Genomic DNA, 12,688 nt, shown 5'->3' on the forward strand with positions numbered 1-12,688 from the left:
TAAAAATAAAATTATACATTTCACATGGGGCGGAATCGAATCAGAACTAAACTGTTTTTATTGAAGGTATCATTTAAAACTACTTTTGTTGCATGGAAGGCGGGACGAGCCGGTAAGTGATCCAAAAGGAAGTAAGCTGATTGTGTTTGTGAACATAAGATGGCTCATGTGGTGATAAATATATTGATCACTTCAAAACTGTCTGTGTATTTACAAAACATTAATATTATCCCCTATTAAGTTGATAAATGGTAATTCAATCTTAAAAAATGCATAAACCCTTATGCTTTATATTTGAGTCAACTCTATCTGTACCACATTTATTCAACTAAAATCTTAAAGACACACCGCAGACTTTGTGACCTAACAAGTTGACGCATATGAGTTATTTTAAATGATTCCTCAGGCCAATATACAGCGCTTGACAGTATCAATGCTCCAAGCGGGGCTGCCCTTTTGAAATACCACCCATGTAAATTTAGAGAAGTCGAACCATTGTTGGCCAGGTCATGTGACCTGGAGAATGCCTGGAGAACATATCGCCTTAGGCCAGTCATGTGACCACAGGCTCTGATGTACTCGTAGGCTTTTGCTACTATTTTTCCACCTGATCAACTCCTGGTCATGGCCGAGGCAAGCAAAAAGTTTAAAACTGCTTCTGAGGAGGCACTTCAATCGCCCCTGATGAGTCGCTTGAACATAGCGGCGCTTTTAGGTCACTACATCACTTCATCGCTCCACTGACGCGATGACCAGCAGGGAACAGTGTGTATGTGTGTGTGTGTGTGTGTAGAAGCGGTGACAGAGGAGAGAGAGAGAGGTCTGATCACTTCTTTTCCTTCTTCTCTGGCCGTACGTTTACAGCACTTAGCATAGACAGCTCGGCTTTTACGGTTTAAATGATCAACTTACGGAGTTACTAAAGGATGAGTTCACTCAGAATGTAGGCTTATTCAAGAAGTTAACCGCTTTAATAGTTACACGGTGTTGCTTTAAAGGTGCAGTCCGCAACTCTCCCCCTCCCTCCCCGCTGCTCACTTGCCCTGCCTCCAAACTTTCCAAAGTCCCTCCCTCAAGTTAAAGTTAGGCCGACAGCAACATCACAGTAATTTAACATGCTCTGTTACTGCAGCGCTTCTCTCTCTCAATGTGCACACACCTCAGCAGCAGCAGCAGCAGCAGCAGCAACACAGTGTCATATAGTTACTCTAAGCCCACACAGAGGCTGCTGCGTGCAAACAACACATGCACCACAGAGTTCTAGTGTAACAATTACAAATCAAATGTAAATCAAGCAGCAGTAATTATCTTTCAAGCAGAACAGTCACCAATTCTATCTTCTACTCCTCCAGATCATACACTGTAAAAAAGATGGATCTTCAGCACTGGGAAAGGGGTGGGGATTGTGAGCAACAGCTGTCAGATAGTTCATCAAACACAATCCTGGCTCTGATTGGTTCTTTTTGCTCGGTCACGGTGCATTCCGGCAATCTGCCAAAGGCTGCAGGAGCAGCAGAAGGGACTCAATGAGCCTGTTTTTTTTTTCACACAAACTACTAGTTTCATGTAAAGCTGTCCTTTCATAGTGACAGCTTTAGCAAATATGACAAAAAGTCACTTTTATAAGAGTTGCAGACTGCACCTTTAAAGTCATTTAGTTGAATGAAACTAGACTGTAGTTGAAATAGTCCTGATGACTCCATTTTGATTAAAACTTAGTTGCATTTTAGTCAAAAGCTTATGACTAAAACTAAATTAAAATTGAACACTGGTTTTCATCCTGGTATAGATGTTTTCTCTCACAGTCCAAGAACATGTGGGATACTGGTCGTGTGGCAGTATGAACAGTTTATGCTAGAAAATCCATTCATGTTTTAATGATGATCAAAATATGTAACTTAATAAATGTGCAGAGAGCATACATTTTGCTGTGAAATAGTCTTATCCGAAAGAAGCACTTCACGTTAGGACAAACCAAACCTTTACACATTCACGGATGACTGGCTTGACACCTTCCCCCAGCTGTCAGCTTGATTTAATGAGATAGTCAGAAAAGTGAAGCAGGAAATATGCAATGGTGCAGCCCAGGCTGCATTTAATTCATGTTTTTTTCACAGTCCACGGATAAATATGTAATAGTTTACTCATATACCATAGCATTGAGGCCATTTTTAGATAGATGCAATTTATTTTAATATCTAATGAGACTGTGGCAGCTAAAACTAGAAAAGAAACATCTTAAATAACTACATTTGTAAAATATTTGCTCAACCTGGATGTAGTTAACGTTTAAAAAAGCTTCCAAAAACCCTGGGTTTATCATTTATTATCATCAGAGGAAAAACCAAAACCCAGTTTCCTTCTCGGCGGTGCTTTAGCGTGCTCACAAAATGTCACAGCTCTGTGAAATTATCACTTAAAAGTAATGTTGTGCTCTGTGAAGCTGTGTCAAATACGGTCCTGATCACAACAGCCCTCAGAAATGGCTTCATCTATTGCTGCATACTGAGTAACATTGGTCTGTTCTTTGACAGTTGCCTCTTGCATGCAATTTTACTTCAACTTCCAAGGATTCTTTTCATCATTTTTTTCCAGAAGCTTTTTAAGCAATAAATCATGAGCCAAAACAATACAATCTAATATTTGTGCATCATGGATGGTATTCTTCAAACTTCTTTTACTATATTTTTCTGCGCTCTTGAGTAATGTCAAAATCCTCATTGTAATCCCTAACTGTTGGGACAATTTATTGAAAAGGCTCAGATTGATTACATTTTTAAGCAAAGCACTTTCATTTTGGACTGCTGGCCTTGTGGTTAGCCTTAAAATGTTCATATTTTATTAAAAAATACAATTAGGGCTGGAGGGAACTACTTTTTTTTGTCCATGTTCTCTATGTTTCTTTTTAGTTTCTGGTGTAATGTGCATTTATTTCTTGATTCCCTTCAGTGTTAAAGGTATCAATATTAAACACCTCTCTAAAGTCCTAACAGTTCTCTTTGCTTGAGGTGTTTTGGAGCTTATGATTTCCTGATCTGTGATCACGGATCCTGCCAACTTGTGACTTCTCAACCTCTCAGTCCCGTTTTGTTCTTTTTAACTTTGCTCTCACCCTCAACACTCAAGGTTGTTTTCTGTCACCCCTGAACCAGATGATATTTGAGGTTACTTTTTTGCTTTTCCTCTCCATTAATAATAAACAATATTTGTAATGTAATTGTGTATTTCTGCAGCACACATTTGGCAAAAGTCATTTTTCAGAAAACTGGCTTAGATTTTGGCTCTTATTGAACATTTGTTATGTTTTGAGCGTTGTGTGCCTGCTCTCTGTAAAAATGAAGAAGAAAACTATAAGCAGCATCCTTTCAGGTCACATCTTTTTCAAGTCAGAAGGAGACATTGTTTTCATGGGTCATGCTGCTGCGCCGCATAAATAAATCACAAACTGAAGTTTACATCAGGATTTAGCATTGTTGCCTCATAGAATAAAGGCTTCAGATATATAACCGAGTGCTGAGCGGGTTTGTTTCCGATGTTTATATTTGAATATATGATCATCACATTATGCAGCTGTGTTATTAAGGTTTTTGGTGATCTTGGGTTCGACTTGCATGCGCTTTGTTGTGTGACAGTAGCCCGACAAAGGGCAAAGATATAGAGAAGGACGTGCCCTTGATTTGATCAGGAACCACTAGGGAATAAGGCAGATAAAGGAGAACTGATATCAAGCAGAGACAGATGTTCATGTGTGTAGACGCACCTCTGCAGAGCAACAACACCATTTGTTAGAGGTTACAGAAAAAAAAAGCTTCTCAGTGAAGCCTCTCTTACTGGCAAATCTTATTAATTTGATAATGAATAATGTGAGACTGATATTATACACCCAGCTATAACAGTCTAACTGTGGTAAAGCTCCCAGGAGGTGCAAAAGCTTCTTAAAACCATCAATTCAATATATTCACGACGCTGCATTTTATTTTGCCCATTACCCGAAGCTTATAGCTTTTTCTTTATACCCTTGTTCACTCCGATAAGTATAAAAGTGGAGGATAAGGAAGGATTTTGTCACTTTTCTCAGGTTGGCAGCCAAAAGCCTGGGTAAGCCCACATAAATATTAGCACACACTGTTTCCAGTTGTTGCACATAAAAGGAAAAAAAAAATGTTCTCCCACTCAAATCCAAATCCCTGTCTCTGGGTTTGTAACTATAATCTGATTTCAGCAGTGTACGTTGTTCAGTTCCACTTAAACAGTGAATGTTACCTTTATACAAAAAAAAAAATATTCATGCTGGGCATCAGTAAAGGTCAGCCAAGTCATATCAATTATTGCTCAGCGGTGCACTGCTGGGAGAACCGTGAAATAAAAATGTTAAAAGACCAAATGAAGAATTGTATTGCCGTGCTGTTTGGCCAAAGTCCTTGAGGTAGGCGTGAATACACTGAGTCAATAATTTATTCACTTAAACACACACAAACACGCAAACTAAGACATTACAAAGTGCGTATGTGTGTGGGAGAGAAAAAGAAAAATCTTTAATGGAAGAAGTATCAGGGAGGTCTGAATAAGTTACTGGTTTTTTTACAAGCCCGATGGAAAGAAAGCTTTTCCCCTTCGGTGAATGCTTACAGTCATATGCTGTCTTCACACAGTGTGACACATCTCTTCAAGCTTACATAATGCAAATCTGCCCTAATTTCCTGCTCCCTTTGCCAAACCGGGGTCGTCAAGCAGCTAAACAACATAACACCATCAATCCTGACAAACATGAGTCAAGTTGATTTATAGCTGGCTGTTTTTTTATATATATATATAGAACTGACTCTTCTGACATGGATTGTTTTATTTGTCAGTTTTTGTCAGACCTCTGAAGAATAATAATAAAATAGGAGATTATACCACACACAATGCTTTTTTATAGTAATGCATATTTGAGGATGTGGAGTACGGTAATTACCTTTGACTTAAAGATAAAAGTAATGAATTTGCTCATGCTCAGCACTGACATTTAGGTTTTTTTTTTTTTTAAACCCTGGATTGTTTTTCTATGTCAGGTAATTGGATGTTTCCATGGATACAGCGCTTCTAGGTTGCAAGATGTTTCTGCAAAGACTACCTGTGTAAGGTCTGCTGACATATGCAAGCGGATTAGTTCTTTACTGCATAGTTACTCTAAGGTCAGGTACTTTTTTTAGGCTGTATCACCTGAGCAAATAAGCCCTTTACTAGAAAGAAACTCGAGTCTACACCAATGGCTGTGAAATCAGTGAAATAACAAACTGCTTTTTTTTATTTTCACTCAAAGCCTGATCTGTAACTGCTGTTGTCAGAGTGGTTAAGGCGGCACGCATTTTGTCTCTCTAAGACTAAACTGAAATGTTAGATTCTTAGTCAAACTGTCTTTGGGGAAACTTGGTAAAACTACAGCATCACAGAGTATACAGAGTTTGTCATCGTGATTACGTAACATAGCTTTTCTCATTATTTCACATCCATCGAAACAAAAGTCAGACAGTGGGCTTGATCTGAACGTTTTCCACCACATTCCGTACAGTTAGTAAAGCTCTGAAAAAGAAGGGAGGAGAACTGTAGCCGTATTTAAAATGAATGCATATTTTTTTTTTTATTCATGAGTTAACAAAAAGAACCAGCACACCACTGATATATTTAACCCAAAAAAAGTCTCTGATATTTATGCATTTTGCAAAAGGAAAACCAGTTTTTGCGTTTTTAAAGATTGAGTGAGAGCTGAGACGGTGTCCTATTTACAACTGATACATAGAGTTATTTTCATATATGAAAAACGAAGCACTCCTGTAAAAGAGAAAATAAAAGCGATACCAGTAATAATATGACACTTTCTTCTTCCCTTTCCTGACAATTGATTACATACATCTAGATGTAAATTATTTCTCTTATTTACACTTAGTTTTTCTTTCATCTCAAGTTTTTGAATTCTAACATCAAATCATACCATAACCATAATATTTGCAACATAGTCAATGAGTTATTTTGGCCTATTTTCCGCAGAACTTTAGATCTACATAGTTTACAAGTTTTTGTTTATTCAGCCCAGTTTTTACAACTGTTTACAACAAAATCACCCCCCCCCCCCAAAAAAAAAATCTCTTTTGCATCATTTTTGGTGCATATTTACAGTGTTTCCACCAGAAACAACCATGACATTCCTCACTGTGCTATAGATTTCAGCTCATTTTTTCGGATGAACTTCTAAACAGCCAAGACATGTCGAGTGAGAAAAACAAGACAAGGCAACACATCAGGACTGTTTGGTTAAACAGCGTGACTAATGCTGCAGCATAATACTTGGCAACATGCAGACAGAGTCCAGATATACCATTTTTTCCAATTAGCTGAGTGGAGATGACATGTTCAGTGCATGATACAGCATACTATGGATGCATATTCACTCTCACTTTTTTTTTTGGTTCATGTCAATCATCCATGAATTGGTTGGATTGTACTATGACAGCATAATGTGCTGAATTTCTTCTTCTGGAGCTCAAATTATTTTATGCATTCATATTTATTCAGCTGCAGCATACACTCCTTGTGCTTTTCAGACTTACAGCTTTTTACGATTTTTTCAAGATAATGCACACCAGTGTTAATTTAGTTTTAGTCAAAATGTAGTCATCAGAATTTTTACAGTTTCTGTATAATCTAGTGTTGGTCAACGAAATGACATTGGGATTATAGTCAACTAAATCTGTTACAGACACATGTGTATAGTTGACTAAAATATAAAGCATAAGAGTATGTGCATTTTTGAAGATTTAATTACCATTTATCAACCTCCTGATTCGGGTTAGCATTAACATTTGTATTTGAAATTCACAATGACGGACACAAATATTTACTTTTTCCTCATCTTTCGTTGTTTTTAAAAATGTAATTTATTTTTTTAAGTGATTGAAATCTGGGACTGAATTTTAAATGAGCTGCTCTGACATGTAATAAATTAACAAAACAAATAATATATAAAAGAGTCTACTAACTAATCGCGAAGGCCAGTTAATTTGAACCGATTGCAAAATTTGGCTCTGTGTCAATGCATAGTACGTACGTGTACTTGTGTCTGTTTATGCATTCATCAATCCTATTGCTATGGCTATGTATAGAGTATATACATACATGTCTTACAATATGTTGTGCATTTCAAAAGGTGACATCATTGTTGACCAGAACAGGTCAATAGTGCTTTTTCTTTTACAAAAAAACCACAAAAAACTGTAATACAGATAGCAACAATTCTATTTTGACATAAAGCAATAACATAATTTCAAAGATAACAAAATGTCACTCAAACAAATCTAAAATTGGCAACATGGTTGTAAAAGCATATTAGCATGTAACATGCATAGAATAAATTGCATCTTTACACATGTTTTTAAAGATTTCTCTAGTATATGTTTTTAAATTATTTTCTTTTCAAAACACATAAATATTACATTGTATCTAATTAAAGAACCATAATCTGTAATTGTGTAGCTCTACGGCTTATAAAATGATCTGTATTCAAAGCTTTAGGTTTTTTTTGTTGTTATTTTTTTTCATTTGACACTGTTATTACAAACAACAATGTTGGTAGGATGATAACACAGTTGTTTTAAATGTGAAGAAATGTGATTTTAAAATCACAGGTGCATATGATTTGTCATTGAATTTCCCCAAACTATGCAACGGGCATGTCAATTCACTGTTGTATAAATCACTTTACTTATAAACTACATTTTCAAAGGGGAGCACAAAAACATGAATGGTTTTATGATCTGTGATAAGCACCCTGGAAAGGATGTGCATAATGCTAATCCCAGAGAGCCAACTGATTGACAGATTGAAAACATGTAACACCAACATTTAGGTGTGAATAAGGTTTTAATGATAATAATAAAAAAAGATAATCCGAAAAGACAGAAATGGCATTACGACATGTCTTAGACAAGAGTCGGGATGATTTACTTAATGATGAGAACAAGGATGGCTTATTAACAGTCATAAGGTTAATCTGAGCTCAGCCTCATGTTATTGTTTATATTACAGCTCCAGGAAATATCTTATGATAGGATGAGTCATTAAAGCTCCAGATCTGTGGTATTTATTTCTATTGTTAGAAGTATAAGCCTCACTAAAACAACAAAGGGATAAAGTGATATACTCTTAAACAAGCAGCAGTCATCATTCTCGTCTGTGTAGTTCTTTAAACAGCAAGCCGCGGTTCACAAAAGAAAATATCACCAAGTTGCAAAAACATGTAGAACCAACTTATTACGTTACTTAAAGTTGTGTTACCTGATTTAAATATGAAACCATTGTACATATTGTCCTTTTTAAAGAAAGTTCCTTAAAATTGAGTAAATGTAGTTCTTTTCTCAAGAACTTCAAGATAGTCAGGATCAATGTGAAGTTTTGCTTTTAGTTCCCAGTATTCGCTCCTGTTGGGCTCCACATAAACAGTACTTGGTGCCGTGCAGTAAAGTATTGTCTGTTGTAGTCTTTCTGGTGGCACATACTGTTGCCCCGCAGCAAAGTCTGAGGAGTAACGGTTTGATAGATGTCCCTTATGCCTGCATGGTAAAGTACTGCTGTGGCGCTTGTGCTTGTCAGGCTCAAGCACATCTCTGTAGTTGCACGGATCATCTCGATGAGGGGTGGAGGACTTGTTAAGAGGCTCTGGAGTAGTGGCACTATATTCTGAGCTTATTACATTACTGCCTGCCTCTTCATCCGAGTTGCCCAGGAAAGTGCCACTCAGCTCATCAAAGTCTCTAAATCCATCCATTGGGGTGTGCGTTGTAGTTTTGCATGTGGATTCTGTAGGAGGTGGGACGTATTCATACACATGACCAGCAGATGTCTTTACTTTGGGGATTGATCCCTTTTTGTAAAGGCCATATTCCATGTTCAGTGAGCTGATGCAAGCATTCATAGAGTTATTGTGTTCCTTTTGGCTCTTTTGTTGTCTCTTCTTCATTGCTACAAACATTCCTGCAGCCACAAAGACAGAGGCAATGAACATGAGGAGAAGAGCAAGGATCATTACAGACAAAGGGATGGTACTATATTGAGTGTCAGAGTCAAGGGATGTTTCTATGGTGATAGTGCTGCCAGGGAAATACTCTTCAGAGGGTGGTATCATGGAGGCAAGGATATCAGAGTTATTAGGGCAGAAATTACTTGTCCTAATGTATCTCATATCCTCCCCTGCGAGTCTCTTAGGAGATCCACAGATGACATTGTTTACAACCGTGCCCATGCTAAGCTGCTCGAGCCACAACTTCAGTTCCAGTATGCTGCAAGAGCAGTCCCAGGGATTCTCAAACAAATCGACTTGTACTAGTACTGTAAGCTGATCTAGAACACCACTTGCTGGCAGATATCTCAGATGGTTGTTGCGAAGATTTAGTCTGGCTAATGTCAAACCATTAAATGTACCTGCTGGTAACGTTTTTAACAGATTGTTGTTCAGGAAAAGTAGCTGAAGCTTGGGTACATGCTGGAAGGTATCTGAATTAACCTCCTTAATCACATTGTATTCTAAATATAAAAACTGTAGACTCTCTAATCCATAAAACATATCACCTGTAAGACGGTCTATCAAATTCCCATTAAGGTATAACCTTCGTAAGTGGGTCAAATCGGCAAAAGATCTGTCATGTACATGAGCTATTTTATTATTACCAAGATGAAGCAGATCTAATCCAGTTGCATCATTAAAATCTGATCTACGCACAATAGAAATGTAATTCCCCGTGAGATACATCTTTTTAGGATTGTATGGTTTGGGATTTAGGTCAGAAATTTGTTCGACTTTTCTTTCCTGACAGTTCACATTTAGGCCTAGGTCTGAAATCTGAAGATTGCAGGTGCACGCAGTTGGACAATCTAAAGGCACAGGAGATTTAGTTTGATAGGATATGATTTGGCCATAGTTTTGGGGTTTGTTGGATGGGCTTCGAGCTGTTGGTCTTGACTTTAATTTTGCAGACAGCCGGGGTCCCTTGGTAGGTCTTGATGAAGATCGTGCAATTCCAGATGAGGTGAGAGAAGCTGTAACTATGCCTGACGTGGTCCTATAGTATGCATCGGTGCTCAAATGTGGAAGTGGTGGCATCTCATATTCAGCAATTGCTCTCCTCGGGCACAACTCTTGTTTCAAAACCTCATCAAGATCTCTGCCGTGAAGTCGAAAAGGGAACTCACACACAACATCACCGACCAGAGCTGTGTATGATATGCTCTCGAGCCAGGTTTTAAGAGCGATCAACTCACAGGAGCAGTTCCATGGGTTCTCCTCGAGCTGTAACTCCACAACAAGGTTCATGTGCTCCAGCAAACCTGCGTAGGGAAGAACTTTGAGCTGATTTCCCCGTAAGTCTAGATGAGTCAACGGTACATGTTGGAAAACGTTAACAGGCAGAGAAGATATTAAATTGTCATTTAGTATTAACACCTCCAGTTGATGAAGTCTGCTGAAGGCGTTTGGCACCACTTGAGTGATATAATTAGAATCAACCTGCAGGTATTCCAAACTGTCAAGGCCAAAGAAAAACTCCTCCTTCAAAGCATCAATTTTGTTATTATTGAGATGTAGTCGTTTTAATACCTGTAGTCCATTAAAAGATCCCGCTTCAATATCAGATATTTCATTATTCCCAAGATGCAATATTGTTAGTCCTTTGTAGTCAACAAAATCATTGGTGGACAGTTTCTTCAAATGATTCCCTGTGAGCAGCAGATGATACTGGGAGAAGTGTACTGGGCCGACATCTGAAAGACTGGCAATCCCTCTGTTTTCACAGCTCACTGTAAGCACGCCTTCTCTTTCCTCACAGCCACACAGTTCTTGGCATATTTCACCATAATGGCCAAACATCTCCACAGTGCACACAGATGTTGCACTTAACACAACATATGAAATCCAAAGATGCATTTTCCTGCCACAGGATGCAAGCTCACAGTATCCTCATTGTCATCTAGAAATAAAAGACACACATGGTGAGGTAAAAAAATAACTGTCAGGCTGCAGTGAAAGCAACTTCAGTGCAAGTAGCATGAGTCAAAGCTGCATTTGTTATTACCCAGAGGTAACTTCTGTCTGTGAATTAAAATGGTCCAAACAAAGCCGGATACAATGCAACTCCATCAAGCTATGTATACCAGCAAGGTCAAAGAAAGACATGTACAAACCCCCCCCCCCCCCCCCCCCCCCCCCCCCCCCCCCCCCCATAAAACAAAGAAACGTCTAAATCTGCTGTGATGGAAAGCAAGTCTTTACTTGGGAGCAAAAATAAATCAAAGAGTGACCTAGATATAATTAATATAAATGAAAGTACAATCACAGGAGGTTTAGCCTAAAATCATCCAGCAGAGTTTCTATCTAACACTTGGTATGAATACATACCTCACACACATTGAAGAATAGGTTGGCTGTGGGGTATTTCAGAGCATCTTTTTGAAATCCTAATCCAGAATAGGAGGCAGGACCAATTGCGCCGGAGCGGATTTGTTGTCAGTGATGCACAGAGGAGGATGAAAGAATTGCTGATCATCCATAACTGCCAACTGCTTCTCTCTAAACACGCTGTGCAGGAGGAGACACGGCTCTGCCACTGAACAAAGTTGCTTACTACCAGTCTCTATTTCTCTCTCTCTCCCACTCCCTCTCTCTTTTTTTTCTCTCTCTCCCAGAATGCTCCCCACGCACTCAGCCCCACGACGTGGTCGCGAGGATGTCAAGTCATTTCATGCACACAGAATCCGCTCACTGGAGCATCACTCCAAGATACACCCTACCCACCATCCAACCCCCACAAAGATGTTGACCTACCTACAGCAAAGATGTCCCCAAAATATCAATAATTCACCAGATCAGCCGTGCCTCTGCATCTGGTAAACAGCAGATCATGTTATTCATCCTGGAAAGAAAACCTTTGGCAGTTTGTTTCTCTGGGTGACGAGAGTGCTGTTATAGAGCTATCGCTGTATCTTTTACTGCCACCTTGCAGGAATGGTATGCATCTTTCAAGCATCAGTCTGGCAGATTTTTTTCTCACTCTCTCGCTGCTATATTTGTCCTTCTGACAGTGGGTAAGGTGTAAGAGCGGTAGTGATTAGACACCTTTCCAAGCCTCTCTCTGCTGTCTGACTCAGGTCAGGGGTTGATGGATTTAAGGGGTTTTCTTTGGTTTAACAGGGAAAATCAGTAGACAGTGAACACTTTAATTACTTTTGTTTCTTCTAATTGCTTTATTGATCCCAGTAAAGTCCTTAAATGTTACAATTTCTCACACGTTACTACAAAGAGATAAAATGCTCAGAGATTTGGTGCTATTGTCCATTAGGATTCAGGTTTCCTACTGAACAAATCGGCACCCAGTCAGAATAGAAATGATTCTGGCACCATATCTAACTTTATAGCAAGGAACCTCTAATGTATGAACTTGGACAGCATAAAAAAAAACAAACACTGACACAGTTACAAGGTTGGACAGCAAAAACCCCAGTGGTCCATAGAGAGAACAGTCTGTCTTCTCGCAGTTTTCTCACCTGTTTAGGTCAGAAATCTATTTTTACTCAGCTCTGTTGTTCTACAGGATGACATCAGCACTGCCAAGAAAGCTCAGGTGAATACAGGAGGCAGGTCTTTAATGTCAATTTTTGTTTG

At 38.7% G+C, this 12,688-nt stretch overlaps 1 protein-coding gene across 2 annotated transcripts; it reads right to left on the minus strand.

The window, feature by feature from the left end:
• Positions 1–7,880: 7,880 nt before the first annotated feature.
• slitrk5b (SLIT and NTRK-like family, member 5b) lies at positions 7,881–11,899 on the minus strand. 2 transcript variants are annotated; one of them, XM_028436999.1, is made up of 2 exons: positions 11,852–11,899; positions 7,881–10,997 (listed from the first exon to the last, which is right to left on the minus strand). In XM_028436999.1, the coding sequence occupies exon 2, from the start codon at positions 10,952–10,954 to the stop codon at positions 8,366–8,368; it is 2,589 nt and encodes an 862-aa protein (XP_028292800.1). In that variant the 5' UTR covers positions 10,955–10,997; positions 11,852–11,899; the 3' UTR covers positions 7,881–8,365. The 2 variants fall into 2 exon arrangements, with proteins under 2 accessions (XP_028292800.1, XP_028292799.1); XM_028436998.1 differs by lacking the exon at positions 11,852–11,899 and adding an exon at positions 11,426–11,654.
• Positions 11,900–12,688: the final 789 nt, after the last annotated feature.

Source organism: Gouania willdenowi, chromosome 21, assembly GCF_900634775.1.
Source record: "Gouania willdenowi chromosome 21, fGouWil2.1, whole genome shotgun sequence".
Classification (NCBI taxonomy): Eukaryota; Metazoa; Chordata; class Actinopteri; order Blenniiformes; family Gobiesocidae; genus Gouania; species Gouania willdenowi.